This window comes from Archocentrus centrarchus, chromosome 9 (genome assembly GCF_007364275.1).
Source record: "Archocentrus centrarchus isolate MPI-CPG fArcCen1 chromosome 9, fArcCen1, whole genome shotgun sequence".
Classification (NCBI taxonomy): Eukaryota; Metazoa; Chordata; class Actinopteri; order Cichliformes; family Cichlidae; genus Archocentrus; species Archocentrus centrarchus.
The window spans coordinates 11,818,930-11,842,346 of record NC_044354.1 but is presented as its reverse complement, the minus strand read 5'-3'; the positions used below and the strand labels follow the sequence as shown (position 1 = coordinate 11,842,346).

Below are 23,417 nucleotides of genomic sequence, written 5' to 3'. Positions count from 1 at the left end.
AGTATCATTAAATGTACCAGAAAAATAATTTGCATTTTGTTACTTTGATTTCTACAGATCTAATGCCACTAAGGACATTTGCAAACTAACTCACTGGGCCAGAATTTGCAGATTATTTTTTTAAAGTTTTTTGATGAAATGACAGTGGTACAGACTGAGACACTACCTACTGGAAATTATGTTCCCCTCAGGATGAAAGTGAACTTTTTTTAGTCCAGATTCAATCATGTGTGCACACAATGCCGATCGTGATGTTTGTAGTCAGAGAGCAAATACTTGAAGATATTTTTAGACTGTAACATTTATTCATAATATAATGGATCAGATAGAAAAGTGCAGAGTTATTGGTGACATTAGACTCCTACTAGAATACCATAATAACTATTATTACTTTGGAAGAAACATACAATTACATCTAAAATGCAGAGAAAGTTCATCCGTGCTGTTATGATCTTCCTTTGTCATCCCCTGGGCCTCAGGAACACTGAACAGATCCACTCTACACTTCAGTCTGAAGTCTTCACAGACTGGCATTGTCTGTGGCTGTCTTGTCAGCACAGGTAAATCACACCATATTAATGCATATTAATGCTACATTTATTTAGGTGAAGAGAGACTGATGAAAAGACATCATGGTGGCACAACAATCCTTTTCAAAGACTTAATCTTACAAGTGGTCATCCCACATAAAATCAGTGAAATCTGAAAAAGGATCCTAACTGGTACCTGACAAAATCAGCAGGGTTTTTTTTTTGTATTTGTTTTTTTTGTTGTTTTTTTGTAAAATGGCTTTAGTCTAATTAATTTATGTATGTAAAAAATGTATTTTAATACTTTTAAAGCATTTTGACTTACAGACAATCCGAGTACATGGGGGTGAGGTGATATTTTTGCCAGAATTTCTTAGCCTGATAACTTCATAGAAGATAGCCATATGAAAGGCTGAGAAACACAGTTAAGTTCTGTTTAAAAACTAACCAAATCTATTTTACAACCATCACAAGTAAGCGTAAAGTTGACAAACTTCTGATATCATTTCATTCCATGACAATTACATTTTCACCGGAGAAGTATGAATTTTTTTTCAGCTTTTGGGTCCAGATTGTGGGGGGTTGTCCATCTAAGTAGAGATGAGTGGAACCTCACTCTCCCTGGCCACCTCCTCCAGCTTTTCTCCAGGTGAGAGATGCAATCTCTCCAGCGTGTCCTGGGTCTCCTGATGGCACAAAACCCTGAACACCTTACCCAGGAGGCATCCAAGTTAGATGTCCAAACCACCTCACCTGGCTCCTTTCAATGTGGTGGAGTAGCGACTCTACTCTGAACCCCTCCCAAATGTCCAAGCTCCAAACCCTATCTCTGAGTCTAAGCCCAGTCACACTGCAGAGGAAGTTCATTACCACAGATTGCATCTGCAGTCTTATTATTTTGGATCACTACCCAGAGCTCGTGACCATAGGTGATGGTCTGTCTATCTCCTGCTCCACTCTCCCCTCACTCGTGAACACGAACCCAGGTTAGGGACAAGTTGCTGCCACTTGGGGCAGCAACTTGTCCCTAACCTGGAGTGTGCACACCACCCCTTTCTGACTGAGAGCCTTGGGTTCAGAGTTAGAGGTGCTAATTCTCATCCCATCCACTACCACCGGAGTCACACTCCATCATGCCTGCCAGTACCTGTGAGCTGCCTTTTGGAGTCCCACAGGCTAACCAAGCCCAATAGGACTTCTTCAAATTGACAATGTCCATCATCTTGTTCAGGGATTACCACCATGAGAAGCACTAAACACCTTTGCAGTCACAGCTCCACATGGCTGCCTCAGCAATGGAAGTGCAGAACATGGTCCATTCAGATTCAATGTCCTGCTGTAAAAGCTCTGCTGAAGGTGGGAGTTACAGATCTTGCAGACTGGGGCCTCTGCCAGATGCTCCCAGCAACATCCTTGCTACACATTTGAGTAAGCCAAGTCTGTGCAGCATCCTCGCCCACCACCTGGTGGTGGTCATTTGACAGCTCTGCTCCTCTCTTCACCCAAGTGTCCAGAACATATGGCCGCAGATCTGACAGTACAATTATAAAATCAATAATCAACCTGTGGCCTAGGTTTTCCTGGTGCCATGTGCACTTACGGACAACTTGATGTTCAAACATGGTATATGGATAAACTGTAGTTAGCACAGAAGTCCAACAAAAAACACCACTCGGGGTCAGGTTGAGCAGGCTGTTCCTCCTAATTACACCCCTCCAGGTCACAATGTCATTGCCCATGTGAGCTCTGAAGTCCGCCAGTCATCTGGACGACTTAAATAAGGATACTACTATTCCCAGTGCTCATCACAGAGGCCCACATGGCATCTGTCACACAGCTATCCCAACAAGTAACAAGAAACAACAGTCTCCTTTGTCTTCAGTGGGTAGAGCTGATTGGCGCAACCAAAGGGCTGAACTTGTAAAATGAAGAAAGAAAACAAGAATCAGTGCCATGACATAAAACACAGAAAAAACAGAGAAGCATAATTGTGACAGATTGTTGGAGTTTGGATAGAAGGTGCTGCCTTTGAGTGTATGCTTGTATTCAAATTATGGGAACCAAATCAGTTCATTATCATGACTGAATTTTTTTCTTGTATTCCATATAAAAGACTGTTGTGTCTCACCGACATCTGGATCTGACAGCATCAGCTAAACTCACCTTAAATACTTATTGTTATTGATTGATAATTGATATTGATTGGTTTCAACTTGTAATATTGTCACAAATTTTTACCACATCTCATTTCAACAGTCCTGTCATGGACAAACAAATCTTCAGCTCTCTTCAGGTAACGGCAGCGCCTCAAATACTTAGTGATCTCTCATTTCTCTTAAACAGATTATTGAAGGAATGTGGAACAAAATAGGTTTAGTCCTGATCTAGTGATTCACTGTAGAAGCTATTTGTTTAAGGGTGTCACATGTTCTTCTGGGATCAAAGCAAAGAATCATATTACGTTGGGCATAGTAGCAAAAACATTGTTTATGCTTTGTTATGTATTGTTTATCAAAACGTGACTATCCAGGGTTGAGACCAGGAAGCAGAGTTGCAGTCTTACATGCCTCTCTGCATCCCCCCAAAACTCCATCCCCATAGAGACTGTGTCTGGTCCCAGACCAGTAAAAAACAAAAAATCAGCAAAAAATGATTCAAGCATAAAAATTCACAAAGAAAAAACAATATAGCATCCATAACTGCACTAAAGAGTAAAACAGTTAAATGTGAATTATTAAACATTAGGTCTCGCTCTTCTAAATCCCTGTTAGTAAATGATTTAATAATTGATCAACATATTGATTTATTCCTCTCTGAAAATGTAAATGAGCCCACCCACCACTTTGATCACACTCTAGATCTTGTTCTGACATATGGCATAGAAACTGAACATTTGTCAGTATTCCCTGAAACCCTCTTTTTTCTGATCATTTCTTGATAACAATTAAATTCTCAACAATGGATTTTACAGCAGTGGGGAATAAATTTCATTACAGTAGATGTCTTTCTGAAAGTGCTGCGAGTAAGTTTAAGGGTGTAATTGTCATGGTTCTGGGCTGTTTGCCCAGTGTTTTGTGTTTTTCTTCTTTGGCATTCTGTTGTTGGTAAATTTATTCTGTTGTGTTTCAAAGTTTGGTTTGTAGCTCAGATTCTTAATTTATTATTGGTTTTGGATTTGTTTGTGTTTCAGGTTGAGCCGGTGTTTTATTTTATTGTGTTTATTGTTTACCTTGTCTCAGTTTGCCCCACATTTATTCTTTCGTATTGTTTATCTTCTGTCCTTGTTCATGTGTCTTAGTCTTAGTGTCTGTGTTTGGTACTTCCTGTTTTATTTTGGTGCACCTTAGGTCCTTGTACTTTGTGTTTAGTTTTGCTTCCTGTGTTTTCCTCCCAGCTCTTTCCTATTGTCTCATTACCTAGTGTGTATATATTGTCTTGGTTTCCCCTCTGCTCTTTGTTGTGTTGTCCCCTCATGATGGTGTATTTGTCTGTTCCTTGTTTTTGTCTGAAGATCCTAAAAGAGACCGTCTTAACAGTAATTCCTCCACTCTTATCAATGCCATGTGCCAACACAATACAGAGCAGCTGCGTAAACCCTACTCCCACGGAGGTCGATTATCTTGTCAGTAGTTTTATATCCTCAGTGCCTCACTCTGGATACTGTGGCTCCTCAAACAAAAAGAGTTTCAAATCAGAAGTGCTTGACTCCCTGGTATAATTCACAAATGCGCAGCTTAAAGCAGATAACCCATAACCTGAAGAGGAAATGGCTCACTCTAAATTAGAATATCTGCATTTAGCCTGGAAAAAAAGCTCTCTGTAAAGCTAGGACATCTTACTGTTTTATCACTGAACAAAATAAGAACAACCCCACGTCTCTTTTCAGCGCTATAGTCAGGCTGACAAAGACTCACAGCTCTGTTGAGCCGAGTATTCCTTTAACCAGTCATGGAAATTTCTAAGATTTTAACCATCTCTGTATTTTGTTATTTGGTTGTTATGGCTAGACATAAGGCTCCATAGTATCATGTTGTCTTCATATAATCCTCTGTTACAGGATATAGTCATCTGTACAGTTATCCTTTGCCCGGAATGCTCTGATTATATTCTGTAACCATGATGGATAGATAACCATTTCCTATAAATTATTCTATGCTTGTTGTTATTCTTTGTCAAATACCATGCAGACTATTGCTGTACTCTGTTGTTTGACCCCCTTGCAAAGGCAGATTAAAAACTCACAAAAGACAACCTGTTTGTGTAGATTGATTTTAGGTTGAAAATTAAATCAGGCTAATGATATATTAAAAATTTCCATAACAATTTGGTGTAAGAAAAGTGGGTTCCCTTGGCTGAATCTGGTGTAAGACAGTGGTAACTAAACATTTTTCTTCACACAATAAGGTTAATTACGGAGTTCCACAGGGTTCCATGCTAGGTACATGTTTCCCTTAGACAGTATTATTAGAAGGCATAGCATGCATTTTCATTGCTATACAGCTTTATCTATCCATGAAGCCAGAAGACGCAAACCAATTAGTTAAATTGCAGGACCATCTAAAAGACATAAAGACCTGGATGGCCTCTAAATTCAGATAAACCTGAGTTTATTGTACTCGGCCCTAAAAATCTAAGAAATATGTCTGACCAAATACTTACTTTTGATTACCTTGGACTCCAGTAACACTGTGAGGAATCTTGGAGTCATTCTAGACCAGGATATGTCCTTTAATGCACATATGAAACAAATATGTAGGAGTGCTTTCTTGCATTTGTGCAATATCTCTAAAATTAGAAACATCTTATCTCTCTGCTGAAAACCTAGTTCATACATTTAATAATTCTAGGCTGGACCATTGTAATTCATTATTATCGGGCTGTCCTAAAAGCTCCCTGAAAAGCCTTCAGTTGATCCAAAATGCTGCTGCAGAAAGAGGGAGCAAATATTGGCTTCTCTTCATTGGTTAAATCCAGAATTGAATTTACAATTCTTCTTCTCACATGCAGGTGTTGAATAATGAGGCCCCATGTTATCTTAAAGTTCTCATAGTACTGTATCACCCCAAAAGAGCACTTTGCTCTCAGACTGCAGGCTTACTTGTAGAATCGGAGGCAGAGTCTTCAGTTTTCAGGCCCCTCTTCTGTGGAACCAACTCCCAGCTTTGATTTGGGCGACAGACACCCTCTCAGCTTTTCAGATTAGTCTTAAAACCTTCCTTTTGATAAAACTCATAATTAGGGTTGGATCAGGTGACCCTGAATCCTCTCTTAGTTATGCTGCAATAGACCCATGATGCTGGGGGCTTCCCGTGATGCACTGAGTGTTTCTACTTTTCTCAACTCTTTTCACTCTATGTTTATACACCACTCTGTATTTAGTCATTAGTTATTATTAATCTCTGGATCTCTTCCTTTTGTCCTGTCTCCCTCTCCTCACCCCCAACTAGTTGCAGCAGATAGCTGCCCTATCCCTGAGCCTGGTTCTGCTGGATGTGTCTTCCTGTAAAAGAGAGGTTTTTTTTTCATTTCCAAAGTGCTTGTTTGTCGGGGGTCATCTGATTTTTGGGTTCTTCTTACAATATAAAACACCCTGAGGCAACTGTCATTGTGATTTGGTGCTATATAAATAAAATTGAATTGAATTAATAATTCATTGTTAAAAAAGAGGAAACAGTGATTGTCCATGCCGTCCCTACATAGTTTGAGGAAGAGGAGGAAAATCAAGCCAATCGTCTGGCAGATTTTGAAGTAAGTGATGCCATCAGCAGTCTGCTTGCTTATTTAAGCCTTGTATCAAAACCACTAAAATATTTCCTCTCTCATTCACACACAGGCATTTTATACACAAACACACATATAAATCATGCCTTCAGTCTCAGCACCAGCAAGCTTGTGTAATTCTAGCCAGTCCTGGTTGAACTATGAGGCCAGTAGAATCAGATGGGAGTGGTCCAGTCCCAAGGGGGTGATGTATCCAGGACAGGTTATAAGATCTTCAGTCTACAGTGGCTCTCTAGGGGCACACTGAACTGGGGCCACATTGTTTGGCGGCATCATTGTGTGTGAGGGTTTCCCATGGATCAAATGTTACAGACTTCAAACCCAGGGGTCTCAGCACACTCATAGCTGTTCAGTGAGCACGATGGGAGACGAGGCTGTTCACACACCATTTCTCACTGATCTCAATGAGGCCACACTGGATGTGGTCCCGGTGGCTTGTTACCAGGATGCAGAGAAGGAGTATGATGGTGGGGAGTCAGGAGGTAGAAGAGGAGCTGCTAGACACATGGATAAGAATACTTGGAAGGAGTGTTTAATGACAGCAAAAGAGACAGAGGAAGTCTAGACACTCAGTAATAGAAGCAGACATGGCTTAGAAACAGCATTTGGCACACAAGTAAACAAAGTTCCCTGGCCTGCAAACGAGGAAATGCTTCCATTCCACACAAAATGAGACAGCAGCACACAAATGGAGAAATTGGAGACCAGTACATCTTGTAATGATCTTGAGGATGATGTATTTTCATAGATAAGAACATTTGGCAGACTGCATGCATTTTACTGCATGGTAGTCAGCAGTGGTGGAATGTTTGAGGTAGCTCAATCTTATGCTACAGTTTGAGGCAAATGCGGAGGCAAAAATTTATACAGTACTGTGCAAAGATCTTTAGCCACCACTCAGTTATTTATATTTTGATAGAAAATGGGAAATAGGTGCAGCCATTTATTGAAACGTGTGCAAACATACAAGGAAATGCAGTATATAAGGCAAAGACAGAGTTTCTACGATTCTAACAAGTTTGAAAGTCAATAATTGGTAGTAATTAAGTAGTAATTGCAGTTACAGTAGTTACAGTTAGCCCTACCTCTACTCAGAGCAATGTTAAAGTAATGAGTACATATTAAGCCAGAAATACAATATACTCTATAAACCAGAAATGGAATATACTTAATTTGGACTTTGAAACATTGTCTTGATACACCTTAAAAAAGGAAACTTCACTGAAAGTGAGGAAGACTGCAAACAATTTGTTGTCTCATCTTCAGTGAATAAGACTATTCTATTGCCCTCTGTCATATTAGCATTAAAATTCACAATACATTACTTCCAAGCGTGCGTGAATACTTGCTCAGAAACAAACGAGCATGTTGCCATTTATAAGGCGATGACAATAATGTGATAATAAAACATTTCTCAACATCATGATAAATAGCTGACTTATTCTATCTGCTATGTCATATTTTAACTATACAGTAGCAGCAACTCTGATGTGTCTGAAATTATGAACTGTATAATGTGTGTGTTGTGTCTCTGAGTCAGTTTCAGTCCTTGTTATTGTAGCATTTAAAATAAAGTTTGCGTCACTAGAATAGCTGTAGATTTTCTTTTTCCTTTCGTCTTCAATGAAATATCATTCCAACATTGTCAGCTGAGGTTTGGTTAATAACACAATCCCACTACAGGGCTCAGTCAGAAAGCTGAAGAAAGGAATATGACAAAGTTCGGACACACATTTGACTCATCAGCTGGCTACGTGCAGTTGTGTCAAGACAAACCAAAGTGGCTATGTTGTCACTCAACATAACACTATGTTCTTATTAACTTTTGCTTTAGTTTTGTGAGCAAACTAGTGCAATTTAACATATAGCTAAGCCAAGTGCATCCATGAAGTTAAGAAATTTAATTTAATTTAAACTCAAAAAACAAATAAACAAAAAAAGCGTGAAAAAAAAAGATAATCACATATCTCACTGAAGCAAGTAAACATAAATAAACCTGCTCAGGTGATAGGGAAACAGTTTCAGCATAATATATTTCAACAGCACCAGGCGTACAAGGTTTCCTGAATTATCTGCATGCTGTTGTGCCAAAGGGTGTGAACAGAAACCTGAGCAGACCTTTAATGTTGTGTTTGAAGTTCTCAGAGATTAAAATACCACACCCTTCTTTTGTATCAAAACAACTGTCTGTTGTACTTAATCTCAGAAAGATTCAAGTGACTTCTAACAGCAGGAGGAGATAATAGCATGAAGAAGAGATGGCCAGTGCATCAATACGTCTTTGAGCTCAAATACGTATTGAGCTGTCTTTGAGCTCAATACGTTTATTGCATTCATGTATAACTGCTGTATGTGTTGTACTGAGATTTTAAGAAAAATACTCATGATAATCAGAGGCGCACTCCACACAGTAGTCACAGTAATGACCATGAGCAGCAGCTTCCCGGCATTCATATGTGCAACCGTGTCAGTACGCATACAGTTTGATGTTTGGTTTTATTAGCTATATTTTCTTCAGTTTAGCTGATGTCAAAATAAATGATGTTTATATACAGCAATATTATTTTTTACCTATTTATTTATTTATTGTTAAATGTATATCTGCGTCATCCAGTTTCTCTCTTTTTGCAAAGCTGAACCTTTAGAGACAAATTCGCTACCTCCATCTACTGGTGAAAAAAGAACTGCATTCACTGCAATTCATCAATTAAAATTCATCAAGAAACATGTTTTTTGTTTTTTGTTTTGAGTGAGATTATCTCTGCCTTAGATTTGTCAGAGTGTGTTACTGTGTCTGATTAGTGTGAATAGGACATGAATAGAATTGGATATATCTTTCTTCCACAGTGACTTAAGAATTGAATTTCATTCAAACAGGTTTATCAATGACTGTACTTACAACATAAGGGCCTGAATGGCTATGCACCTAATTCTTTTAATCCAGGGGGATGGAGGGAGGCAGCCTGACAGATGGCCTCATTAAGCACCTGCCATTGGGTTTTATCTGTGCAGTAATTAGCCCAGCACCACAGAAACAAGACACAAGCAGGGTGGTAGAGAAACTGAGAAACCAAGCAATCAAAGCCTGCATATGGACAAACAGCCACCACAGATCACTCCTCTGACTGGAATAAATTGAATGATTTGGTCACAAGTGTGAATCCTACATTTTTCTGGACAAAATGGAGCTAACAGACAGTCTTCTAGAGGACTGGCCAGCCTCTCTGGACATTCTTGGGTCACTTTGGTTGAATGCACTGGGTGCGTCCAGAGCAACTGAAGGTTGGACCGTTTTACTGAATCTCACAGAACATCTGTGCCTGGATCTGCTATCCCACATGGACTTTTTGCTGGAGCACCGAGCTGTGTGCCTGAACGTACTTGGCCCAATGTATGCTGATGACCCATATGTATGGTTGTTCCGCAACAACTGAAATGGACTGAAAACATTCTGTGTTGCTTTTTTTCTGCATCTTTGTCAAACATGTTTCAACTTTATTGGCTGGAAAACATTTAGATAATAAGGTACATCCAAAATTTGCGATATATTTTGACATGTGTGAGTCTACTTTGCCTTCTGCTTTAAGACAATGGACTTAAAATAATGAAAAGTAAGGTGACCGCTCTGACATCAGTGTGTGTACCATCTTTGATTATTTTAATGCACACCCTAACCTTTTCATATTTTGAGAAAAAAAACTACATTAACCAGTGAAAGTTCTAAACTACTACATTTTTGGAATTTGTTTGTAATGTTGCTGTTGCTGTTGTGTTGTGTTGTGTTATATTATGTTAAAGAATTATTTTCATAATTGTAATGAGCAGTGTAAATTTCATGAAACACATATGATTCTAAATTGCCCATAGGTGTGAATGTGAGTGAAAATGGTTGTCTGTCTCTCTCTGTTAGCCCTGTGACAGGCTGGCGACCTGTCCAGGGTATACCCTGCCTCTCTGATTTTTTTTTTCTGCAGAAATAATAGTGCTTCTCTTTTCAGTACTGTCCAGTCCACAATTTTATTTGTGCTGGATCATTGCAGTCATAAGCAGTCATATCATTTGCTTCTCTGTCCACCTTCCAGCATCTCGACTCTGTGCAGATTATTCTTTTCTCACTCTGCATCTTGTACGAAAAAGTAGAGTGTGTGAGGTTTCCTTATGAGACATTACTGCAAAGATTGAGTGGTTATCTCTGCTGTTTGCTTAAATTGAAACATAGTGCTCACATACACAGGTCACAACATATTCTAACATATGATGTAGCTGTTCTTTGCACTAAATGTGGAAAAATTGGGGTTAAATATTTTGCTACTACAAATAAAATAAGGCACAAGAAATGTAAAGCTACCTTTTTTTTCCCCAGAACATTTAAACTGTTACATTTATGTATCAGAATCCACACTTGCATATGTTTTTCTTAATATCTGAACCTGTGCATCTTTGTATTTATGCATACCTGTCTGACTACTCTCAAACTGTATGTTTTTTTTAACCCATGTCTCTCTTGAAAAAGAGGGCCAGATCCCAGTGTTACAACCGGTTTAATAATTTGATAGCCCTAATAAAATTCAGGGTTACTATTATTCTTTTGTCTAATAATAGAATCAGTTAAAATCCCAGAAGTCACCAATTTCCAGGAGGAGGAAAGCGTGTTGCCTACAATACCCATAATTCCCTGCCGTGACAGCGAGACAGCGTACCGCACATTTGTTACGCAACGTAGTTTCAAAGGTTGTGTACATCTGTCGGGGTTTACGTCCAGGAAACGTAATGCAGCCGTAAACTCACAAAGTTTTTGCTTTCTGAGCTTCAGGCAGAGAATAAAATCTCCGAAGGTAAGAGTCACTCCGGTTCTAAGTAATGAAACGTAGGCCTGCTTTGTTCATGAAATAAAACAGTGTTGACTAGGAATCAACAGCCCGAGACCACAGCGAGGAAATGCATCCAAATCATCGCTTCTGTATTTTAAAAAAGAAAGCATAACCACAATAGCTAATTAACTGTCTTGAAACAGTTGCGGTCACCGAAAAAAAAAAAAAATTCAAAAAAATAGGATTTAGAGCTTTGATGTGTGAAAAATCTCTCACTTGAAAAACTTTCTCTGTTTCAGTTTCCAAGTTATAAGAAGACCCTGCGCTTTTTAATTAATCCATTACGGTAATTAAATAATAGTTGACAAAGTCATGCTGTGCTGCTGCATGTAAGTCGGTCCTTTCTCCGGCGCTCTTTCTGGTTGATTTTCCACCGCAGGTCAAGCTGTTTCTTCCTGTTATCCAGCAGATAAGGGCTGATATTCTACTTTCTGTTCATTCAGTGAACGCCACTCCTGTCTCCCTCTTGGTCTCCCGGCCCTTCCAGTCTGCCATCATGAGCTCTTGACATCTGTCTTGTTCTAAGTCGTCATGAGTGGTGCTGCGCTGGCTGTGGTGGTGGTTGTCGTTTTCTTCTTGGCCCTCTACCTCCTCCACCGTTATGGAGATTTGCGGAAACAGCAGCGGCTGGTCCTGTTAGGGACGCTGCTGTCCTGGTACCTCTGCTTCCTCATCGTCTTCATCCTGCCACTTGATGTCAGCACGGTAGTAGACCACAGCAGATGTTTTATTCATTTTTTTATTAGTGTAACTTTTATTTATTTTTTTTTAAAGCAGGAGCAACAACATTGTCTATTGAGCTGTGTGTTAATTTACACAAGTCTTGCCTCTGAGGCCTTACTTTTACTATTTTCACTGTACTATTTTATGTGTCCGCCTGACTATGCAAACTCTACTCTTCTGCCAGACCGTCTACAAGCAGTGTGTTTTCACCAATACAAACCACACTACCGCTGCAACTCCAACGAAGCACAGGAATCAGAATGAGGCCAGCGCATCTCCCTATCCATCTGTGAGGTAAAAGACATTGTTTTGCTTTTACAGAGCTACGGCCACAGTTTGCTAACTCAGAAGAATGTTTTCCTCCAGGCTGTGCTCAAACGCCATGCAGCCTTATACACAACACAGCAGATAATCTGGTGATCTGCAGATATGCAGTTTGTTTAGCAAAGTGGCCAGCATTCCTCGGGGATCTCATAATCTCATTTGCTCCTCTTTCACATGATTTCTCCATGTATTTGGTTGCTTTAAGCCCAAGTAAAACTGAATATTTGAAACAGGCTCTTTTTTTTTTCAGTTAGTTGAATTATATACCCAAGTTTTTTTTGATGTTCTAACGCTTTTAAGAATCAGTGGTTTTGGCTTTTTTCTAATTCCACTAGATGATACCAATACTGCCAGATAGTGTTTATATAATTTGTCTGTATTGCATACACTCATCAGCCACTTATTGTACTGTCAGATTATTTCACTTGATTATAGTCTGAATCTTTCCAAAGTAAGTGAAATAATCTGCCAGTGGAGTAAGATAATGACGCTTGGTAAGATTTCTTGAAATAAGGTCAAATATCTATATTAGACAAAACAAGTTTATTAATCTTACTCATTCAGCTCTTGCTTAGTAGATCACTCTCAAAACAAGATCAAAAATACTTTTTGGCTGAATACAAGATTGTGAGACTTAGTTAGATAGTCAGTTTTTGCTGTGTTCAGATGCTCTTCTGCATGCCTTGGTTGTAACAAGTGGTTATTTGAGCTACTGTTGTCTTCCAATCTGTAAACCCTAGAAATGGTTGTGTAGGAAAATCCCAGAAGATCACCAGTTTCTGGAATACTCAAACTAGCCCATCTAGCACCAACAACCATGCCGCATTCAAAGTCACTTAAATCACCTTTCTTCCCCATTTCACTGCTTGGTTTGAACTCTAGCAGGTCTTTACCATGTCTAAATGTCCAAATGCATTGAGTTGCTGCCATGTGATTGGCTGATTAGATACTTGTGTTAACAATCGGTGTATCTAATAAAGCGGCTGGTGAGTGTATAATCATATCTGAGATTACAGCCTTTACGCTAATACGATTGATGTGAATTAAATTCCAGTTCTCACAGCTTTGAACAATACATTTATAGAATTCAACAGTAACATTTCTTTCCAAAAAAAAGTTCACTATTTAGCTGGTGTCTGTTCTTTTTCTTGTTTTACTATTATTTCCTGTAATTTGGGGGACATGAACCTTTTAGGCACCTCAATTTGCTGTACATCTATATATTTTAGGGAGGGGAGTCAAGGTGAGGTTGTGTTTAAACCTGTGATGATGTGTCATATTATCTGTGAGCATTTATTGTTTTATAGCTGGCTCCCAGTGTTTTTTTTTTTTTTTTTTTTTCAAATTATCTTATCATTTGGTTATTTAATCGGTGTGTTTATATGCTTGTGCGTGTGTGCGTGCGTGCATGTGCTACAGTGTACCAAAGGTTTGTGAGGAGCCTTGGAGTTATATCCCAGATGATGTCCTTCCAGTGTTGTGGAGAGTTATATACTGGACTTCCCAGTTTCTTACATGGTGAGATCCTCTTACTCAGAAACACATTGTGATACTCCAGCTGTGCCGGGTATTATTTCTAGAGCCTGACCGATATATACTGGCCCCACCAACATATCTGTCAGTTTATTTATAATTGCAGATAAATGAAAATTTATAAAGTAAAGAAGAGATGGGGCACAACACCCTTTAGCCATGTTATGTGTGTTGACATAGTTTGTACACCAGATGGAACTCTGCAACCTCCCTGTTGGCAACGCACCTGTTTGGGAACCACAAACCCAAAAACCGTGTGAGCAGAGTCGGGCAGAGCGCAATCAAGTAATCTACAGCTTGCTGTGACATTTAAAACAAGATTTTTTTCTTTTAAACAAAATCATCATATTTTAGTAAGGACTCATATAACTAGGCATTACAAATATTAAAGGAAATAAGTTTATATTTCATGCATCTGAAATGAAAAAAATATCGCAGATATATTGGCTTTGTAAATCACCAGTTATCGCTCTTAAAAATCCCACATCGGTCAGGCTCTAATTCACACCACCTTGAGTTAAAAAGGGTTTTGTGTATTGACTCTCTCTCTTTCTCTCCTGTGTGTGATCATGCAGGCTGCTGTTGCCTTTTATGCAGTCTTATGCACGGTCAGGAGCTTTCTCAGTGGTTGGAAAGATTAAAACAGCTTTAATTGAAAATGCGCTTTATTATGGCACATACCTCCTTATCTTCATCTCTCTGCTCGTCTATGTGGCTTTTCACCCACAGTGGAAACTCACATGGTAAGTCATGTTGTAACTGTATGTACTACGCTGCAATGTGTTTGTGCTCTCTGGTGAGCATGTCATCTTTTTTTTTTTGTTTTAAATCCTGTAGGATGGAGTTCCAGACCATCTGTATTACAGCTGCCAACACCTGGGGCCTCTTCCTCCTGGTGCTGTTGCTAGGCTATGGCTTGGTGGAAATCCCACGGTCTTATTGGCTGTCATCTTCCAATGATTACTTGCTAGCAAAGAGCTACTTCAAGGTAGCAAAGATGGCTACTGAGAAGGCAGAGGCAGAGGAGAAACTTGCAGATGTCATGGAGGCAAGGTTTTACTTACAGCATTGTGCTGAAAGAGTCTTAAGAGAATAAACTTGGCATATTTTTGTTTTCTTAACAAAAGTAATGTACCGTTTTTTTTTTTTTGTTTTTTTTTTTCTTTTGTATCTGTTTCTTATTATCAGGATGTAGCAGGTGTCCATGCCTCTGTCAGGCACAACCATTTCCTCAGGAAGTATGTGGATACAATTTTGACAAAGGTAAGAAATCCATGAGGCCATAACACAAATGAAATACACATCTTTTTTTTTTTTTCTTTCATGTGTAATTCATGTGAAATTTAATGTTGCATTTTCAGTTCATACAGTGTGTTTGTGTGTCATCTCATTTCAGTGTCCCAGTAAGTACCATGAAGAGATGAGAATAAATGTGGAAATCTCTCATGTGGACTCAAACGCCCCTCCCACAAAAAGAGTCCTAGTTAACCTTCACGAAAAAGTAATTATTTTTCAAAAATTGTACTGTGATTTTTAACAGAAACAAATCTAAAAACATAATTGGACATTGAAAAGCCAGTAATAAGTATTTGCCCACCTTTCCTGCATGTTTTGTGTTTGTGTGTTTTTTCAGGTAATCAGTGCAGTGCAGAGACACAATCAGACTCAGGTTCAGTGGTCTATCCTGTTAGAGCAGGCCTTTCATCTGGAAGATGTAGCTAAAAGCCGGAGCAGCCCACTCCGACATTTCACCCACAGCTTCCCTGTAGCACACCATGGCTGGATCCGTAGGTTCATCTACACTCCTACTGTAGGTGAGTTCACACAGTGCAGAAATCTTAAATTCACAGATAGAGTACCGTATTTTTCGGACTATAAGCCGCTACTTTTTTCCCACGTTTTGAACCATGCGGCTTATAGCCCGGTGCGGCGTTTCTGTGGATTTTTCTTTAACCACCAGGGGGCTCTTTAGCAGGATATGAATCATGGGACGTCAAAGTTGGAAATCAAAGAAGAAAGCGCCAACAAGTGCTAGCAGCAGGCACAAAAGAGATTTTTTTCAAACTCCCTCATCATGGAAACCACAAAAAGAACTTCCTATGATGCCGCTTTTAAGTTGAGGGCTATCGACCTGGCACTACAGGAGGGAAATAGAGCCGCTGCACGTAAGCTCGGCGTGAACGAATCAATGGTGAATTGACTTGTTATAACTCAAATTTGGGGTTGTCTGTCCCCCTCTGCTGAGTGCCGAGTAATTGTGGAAAACCGAGAGCGGCGGAGATACCAGCGGCTTATAGCCCGGTGCGGCTTATATATGTACGTTTCCAGTTTTTTCCAAAAAATTTGTAGGTGCGGCTTATAGTATGGTGCGCTCTATAGTCCGGAAAATACGGTAATTACTTTTACTCAGTTAAGTACAACGTAAAGGTAGTTCTCTATTGTGACTGTCACGTGCTATTGATGATGTACAGTTGAGCCATACAAATGTCCTTAAATATCTTCCTTAATAGACAGCTGTGGTTTGTTTTCAACTAGCAACAACATAATTTTTTTTTCCTTTTAGGACTTTTTGTTGTCTGGAAAGCTCAGTAATAGACTTTGAGAGACACTCAGTGTAATAATAAACTATTTTTTGCATTTATAGTAGCCTTTTTTTGCATAACCCAAATGCCAGCGTTTGCACTTACACATGTGTGTGTGTGTGTGTGTGTGTGTGTGTGTGTGTGTGTGTGTTGTGCTCAGAGTGGTTTTGGGAGTGTGTTCTCAGACAGGGCTACTGCAGGCTGCTGGCCGTCCTTCTATGCCTCTTCTCTGCTGCGGTAGTCTGGTCCGAGTGTACCTTCTTCAGCACGCACCCAGTCCTCTCTCTGTTTGCAGTCTTTGTTCAGATGGCTGAAAAACAATACAACTACATTTGCATTGAGGTGAGCATGTACACAGTAAGGAGTGACACATTATTTTTATTTACTTAACTTTTGGAAAGGATTTTGCTTTTTCACCAGAAAATTGTTGAAAACAACAAATCTTTGGCTTGCAAACACTTGGACTCCCATATTATTATATTATTTAAAACCAACATAAATCTGCTGGGAACATAAACATTTTATAGTTATTACATTTTCTTCAGTTCAAATCGAACCTGCTAACCTGTTGCCTTTTTCTCTCCACCAGATGGTGTGCTTTGTCATTATCCTGTTCATGTGCGTTTGCGTCTACTCCACAGTTTTCAGGATACGCTTTTTCAACTACTATTACCTGGTGCCACATCACCAGACTGATGCTTACAGCCTGCTGTTCAGTGGCATGTATGTCCGTCACATAAACAGAATACACTATAAGAGACAAAGCGAGTTGAAATATAGAGTCAGTCAAATACGTCTTTGCTGTTTGGTTTCATATCAATGGAAGGAAAGGTTTACACATCAGGCTTTCCAAACAGCACAAAAAAGAAGTCTGAGTTTCTTGCTTTTTGCGGGCAGAATTTTGATGTTGCGTTGTCTTTGTTTTCTTGCTTGTTTTGTTTTATGGCTCAGGTTGTTTTGTCGTCTGACTCCTTCTTTGTGCCTTAACTTTCTGGGAATGATTCACATGGATTCTGCCATCTCGCACCAGGACAGAATACAGACATCCTACACCTCTGTGGGTTCCACAAATTTCACATACCAACACGTACACAAACATTTATACCCGTAAATTAGTGTGTAATGCACCTTTTCTTTCCATCTGTCAGATTATGGGCTCTATGCATCTGCTGTCTTTCATATCTGATGGGTTCTACATCTATTATCCCATGCTGGTGTTGCTGCTGTGCTTTGCTACTTTTTACAAGTAAGCCAGAAATCACTAACAACTTTACATGTACTCGTGTATTTTATTCCACCCGAGGGGAGTCCAGTGGCTGATTTAAGATACAAGTACAGGTGTAGATATGAGCACTGAGAAGTCTGTTTATTGAAAGAGAGATATAGAACCAATAAAAAAGTTTTAGCATTATTATTATTGTTGTTTACTCATAAAATACAATCAAATTAAATCAAGAGTATTTGTCTTAAAAATCCATAATGTTTTGTCTGTAATCCATGTAATGTAATGAAGTGTGGTAGTTATTGTGAGTTATAATGTGTACAATATCTTTATGCATAAAAATATTGTCTTTTTCATTTTTTGTTGCACTCTACGTTTGAAGTAGACTCTAAATGACGTATCCTTTTCTTCTGAATTCTGCCTTTTGTCCAAAATCTGTAGGCTGTCAAACTGTTGCTGCAAATCCGTTTTCAAATAAATTAGGATGCCATGTCTTTTTTACTATTTTCAATTTAATACAGGGTGGTTCATCCCAACTTTTATAAAAATAATTGTACACTATCGGTCTATATTGTTTATACATTGCATCACTCTGATACACTCAAGATGATGGTTAATTTTGACCAGTGTAATGGTCATGATGTATGTGTAGAAGGAATCTGCTCTGAAAAACCTGAAAAACTACTTTCTTTGTGTTGTACATAAAGAATATATGTGCTACAGTATGAATGTCATTCATTTGGTTTTGTAGTCTGGGGTCTCGCTGTTTGAACCTCTTGGGCTTCCATCAGTACATCACTGATGACGATTTGACCTCTGACCTGGTGGATGATGGCAGGGAACTGATCAGAAGAGGTAGTTTGATCACAAATTCAACCACTTCCTGTGTCAGAATTTTCTGTACATCACAGCAATGTTTAAGCTAAACATTTGTAGACTTGTACAATTATTGTTTTCATTCATCATTATAGCAAACTGTGAAAAGATTTTTTGTTTTTGTACATGGGCTCCCCAGTTTTACATTTCACTGTTAACTATAAGAGAGCAATATTTACTTGTTTTAACTGTCTGTCTCATAATTTGTTCTTCCATAGAAAGAAGGAAAAGACAGAAAGCTGAAGATGGAGAGAATCGAAGATGGGTGTGTGTCTTTGTCTCACTAATTCCTTATATATATATATATATATATATATATATATATATATATATATATATATATATATATATATATATATATATATATATATATAATTTTTTTTTTTTTTTTTTCTCGTCTCTCAAGAAAATCCACCCTTACCGGTTCTGCTGGTTTGTGTGTATAGTGTGCCTACTTTATTTTGTGTTTCAGGCGTGGAGGGAGCGATATGGAGTTGAGGGAGCCACTGGGCGGAACAGAACTGGTTACACTGAGTTAAAGGATAACCAGGAGGATCCTGTAACAAAGATCAAGAAAAGTGGTAATGATTACTAAATACCCAGAGTTCTGAATCTAATCTTCCTGTGTTTCTCACATAACTACATTTATGTAGCGTTTTCTTCAAACTTGTGTTAGTTTTAAGAATAGTTTAAGATAGTTGACCACTAGACTTGCTGATCATGCAAGAAACTAAACTTCTATAAATTTAGACATAAAGCACTCCCCTCACATGAGATGTATATACATAAAGGCATTACATTGTGCCTGATTGGGTTTCTTTGGGAGAAGCACACCGCTGTGTTCCCATGGGAGCTTGTTCTTAGGTTTCAATGAAAGTGATACAAGTTAAAAAAAAAAAACCTACCCTACAGGACTCTGTGCAGTATTTGGAAGGGTTGCCAGGAGAAAGCCTCTTCTCTGTAAAAAAGAACATGGCTTGACTTGGGAGCATGGCTTGGGTTTGTAAAGTTGCATCTGAACAAAACACAAGACTTAGTGCTGTGTTTGGTGGAGATCAAACATAGCATATCAACCGAAACACCTCATACCAACTGTCAGACACGGTAGTGGAGGTGAGATGATTTGGGCCACTGGACCTGGGCACCAGTTTGCATCTGTATACCAAAGTATTCTAGAGTCAAATGTGAGCCCATCTGTCTGACAGCTAAAGCTTGGCTGAAACTGGGCCATGCAACAGGACAATTGTCCCAAGCAGAGCAGCAAATCTACAACAGAATGTCTGGGAAAATTAAAGAATCAATATGTTGCAATGGCCCAGTCAAAGTCCAGATATCAACTTGATTGAGATGCTGTGGAGGGACCTTAAGAACGCTATGCATAAACAGATGCCCACAAACTAAAATCAACTGAAGCAATGGCTGAAAGTCATACAGATAAGTTACTTAAATCTATTACTGCAAAGGCAATTCTACAATCTATTGAATCGTGAAGTGTGTTTAACAGGACAGCATAGAGTCCTGTGAAATCTTTCCTTTTCATGTGACTGTAAATACATACCTTACATAACTTATTTATACCTACATGTATAAATAAGTTATTTTTTTTTGGCAGAATCTTCCAACACAAATGATAATTTCTGTGTGTTTTTGCTGCAGACCATGAATACAAAGAACATTTTTAGCATTTTTAACATCTCAGTAGTCTTCCCCTTTGTTCCAATTCAGAAAAAACATGTAGATTTTCATGTTTTTTTTTTTTTTATCACTTGTAGCCATCAAGACATTAGCCTGCTTGACAGTGAGTATCTTTTCATCTCTGTATTCAGTTTCCACATTTACCAGAAGAAATGAAAAGGCAGATGAGCAGCAGACGGGCTTACTGCAGGAAAGCTCCCATGAAGAGGATTTGCCAAACACAAGGTATGATACCTCTAAATAGACAGAACATATTTACTGTTTTAAGCTGAAAAATAATGTGTTTTAAAAAGAGTACCATAGTACATATTATTCAATCAAATAGTCCCTCTCACTGTGTTTGATGCTGTAGATCCACAGGAGGACGTTACCGCTCTCTGTCACCTCCTCTGAAGAGCGTGTTTGACAACATCTGATGCACTGAGGACCTCGACGGAAATCAAAACACGTGATGTAAATGGAATAAATTATTCAAATGCAATATTTTCTCCAAGGGAAGTTTGAATGCAAATAATTCACTTTTAAGAAGAGAAATGTTTATCATTTACTGGATGAAATTGAAAATCTTAACTTTAATAAATAATTTTTCTTTTTTATCACAAGCAGTTTCTGATTATTTATACAAAGAGATCAGTAACTGTAAAGACTTAAGATGTTTATATAAATGTATTTTTGATATTGTTGAGTTTAATAATCAAATTGGTGGATGATATGTTGAAAGATTTTATATACATTTCATCCATCCATCCATCCATTTGCTTCCATTTATCCTGTTCAGGGTTGCGGGGGGGGGCTGGAGCCTATCCCAGCTGTCATAGGGCGAGAGGCAGGGTACACCCTGAACAGGTTGCCAGCCTGTCACAGGGCCAACACAGAAAGCCGAACAACCTTTCACACTCACATTCACACCTATGGGCAATTTAGAGTAGCCAATTAACCTAACCCCCAGTAAGTGCATGTCTTTGGAATGTGGGAGGAAACCGGAGTGCCCGGAGGAAACCCACGCAAGCACGGGGAGAACATGCAAACTCCACACAGAGGCCTGGGCCAAGGTGGAATCGAACCCAGGCCTTCCAGATGGTATTCTATCTGTGAGGCAGCAGTGCTAACCACTGCGCCACCGTGCTGCCCATTTATATATACATTTCATTTTAAATTAAATGAGGTACTTTGCCTAAAACAAAATGTCAGAGAATTTCTCAAAAACACAAACATGTCGAAAGGTGCATTTACAACTGTATCTGCTAAATAGTATATTTTGAATGTGGTGCAGTCTCCAGTCTTTTGTTATTTGTACATTTTTCAACTGTAGTAGTAAATCTGTAAATGTAGTAAATCTGTGCACTTATTGATCATATTAGTTATAAACACACAAGAGGAAAAAAAAAATCAAATCTGTATTCAGATTTTTAAGTGTATATGGCAGACAACTCTATTGTCATATACTTATCAATGATTGAAAGGTTTTAAGTGTTTTGTTTCAAGAGCTGGAAAGTCATCAACTTTCTCTCTGCTGTCTTTTTGCCCTTGGTCATTGATACCATTCTCCTATTCAAATAATTCAGCTTTATTAAGTCTTGATAATGATATAAACTTATTCAAGGGTGCACTAAGAGAAAAAGTATAGATTTTTTTTTTTTTGCTTTACATTTTTTATCTTGTTCTTTTAGTTGCTCCCTTTTAGGGTTCGCCACAGCGGATTATCTGCCTCCATCTCACCATATCACCTGTTACACAACCCTCATTTCTAATTCTGTCCATTCTGGTCACTCCCAATGAAAATCTTAGCATCTTCAACTCTACTAGTTCAGCGTACCGTCTTTTTGTTATTGCAACCATCTCCAAATTATACATCATAGCAGGTTTCACTACCATCACGTAAACCTTCCCTTTCACTCCTGCTGTTAACTTCTGTCACTTGTTTCCACCCGCTCCACCCTGCCTGCGCTCTCTTCTTCAACTCTTTAGTGCACTGTACTTTTTTTATTTTGTTTTTTAAGCCTGTCTTGTCTGGAAGCTTTGTAATCAGAATTATGATCTCAATGGACTGTTGTGCCAAACATACTTGCTTTTTCAAGATGAATTCTATAAATTTAGGCTCCTCTTGCTGGTGTTTTTCTTTTTATTTCATTTATTTATTCATTTGTGTCATTGTTCACATAAATTTCTATGTACTGTGGCAATGCCAGAGTTGACAAGCAGGGGGAAAAGCAAGAACAAAAAGAGAAAATGGGAAGAAAAAGATAAGAACCAGAGGACAAGTAGAAAAACACAATGGTTCATAAACTATGAACCATTGTGTCATAAACTATGATTTTTTTTTTTTTTTTTTTTAAATCATACAAAAAACAAACAGTACCTAAAAAAATTACACATGTGAAAATACATGGCTACACAAACCAACAATCTTGTTTTGTGGTGTGTGTGTGTGTGTGTGTGTGTGTGTGTGTGTGTGTATGTGTTTGCGTGAGTGAGTAAGAGAATGTGAATGTCTCTGTCACGAAATGTAGTTAATGAGGGCAGAAAACTGCAACAACGCCCCCAGAAGCACACTAACTATACACAGCAACTGGTAGCAGCAATGCAGTGGTTGTAAAAATAAATAAAGAGCGCTCTCCCGGCTCTCTTCCGTTTGCTCCCTGCAGATCACAGTGTTGCCTGTAAATATTATAGTCCATGGAGAAACCTGGCTGACCTCACCTGTCAGCCTGTTCATCAACACTGCAAACAAGAAGGAGCTCGGCGCAGTCCTTGATGTAATCCCACCCCCAGCTTAAACCCACGTGTAACTCCTTCTGCACACCTCACTGTCTCGCTGTCCTCATACATGTCCCGCATCAACCTCACATACTTATCTGCCACTTCTGACTTCCTCATGCAGTACTGCAGTCCCTCTCGTATGGTTTCTCTACATCCACAAAGGCAAAGTCATGCAAATTTCTATCTACTTCTCTAAATTTTAAATCATTAAAAAAAAAAAAAAAAACTCAAAGAAACCACACACAAGACAGAAAGAAAGTTGGGTTGAGAAATCCCCATCCTTACATTAGTTTGTTTCTAAATAAGTTAATGTTTTTATTGCTTTATTTTAAAAACTTTTTAAAATAACGTATTAATATTTTTACAATATTATTTAAATTTAATTTGATATAAAATTGAATGGATGGATGCATGGACGGACGGATGCATGGATGGATGCATGGATGGATGAAATTCCCAATCAAAGACAGATAAAAAAAATTACAGGATCAGGACCGTTGCCAGTGCTGCCTTCTGGGTC

General features: G+C 38.7%; 1 protein-coding gene across 2 annotated transcripts; it reads left to right on the top strand.

Annotated features, from left to right (window-relative positions):
- Positions 1-11,011: 11,011 nt before the first annotated feature.
- LOC115785934 (LMBR1 domain-containing protein 2-B-like) lies at positions 11,012-20,955 on the top strand. 2 transcript variants are annotated; one of them, XM_030737876.1, is made up of 19 exons: positions 11,038-11,146; positions 11,422-11,468; positions 11,626-11,887; positions 12,090-12,199; positions 13,649-13,747; positions 14,338-14,505; positions 14,600-14,810; positions 14,951-15,025; positions 15,159-15,263; positions 15,396-15,576; positions 16,505-16,686; positions 16,934-17,067; positions 17,296-17,401; positions 17,493-17,590; positions 18,318-18,421; positions 18,661-18,707; positions 18,915-19,023; positions 20,269-20,362; positions 20,490-20,955. In XM_030737876.1, exons 3-19 carry the CDS (start codon positions 11,714-11,716, stop codon positions 20,551-20,553), a joined length of 2,061 nt encoding a protein of 686 aa, XP_030593736.1. In that variant the 5' UTR covers positions 11,038-11,146; positions 11,422-11,468; positions 11,626-11,713; the 3' UTR covers positions 20,554-20,955. The 2 variants fall into 2 exon arrangements, with proteins under 2 accessions (XP_030593737.1, XP_030593736.1); XM_030737877.1 differs by lacking the exon at positions 11,422-11,468 and having other exon boundaries at positions 11,012-11,146.
- Positions 20,956-23,417: the final 2,462 nt, after the last annotated feature.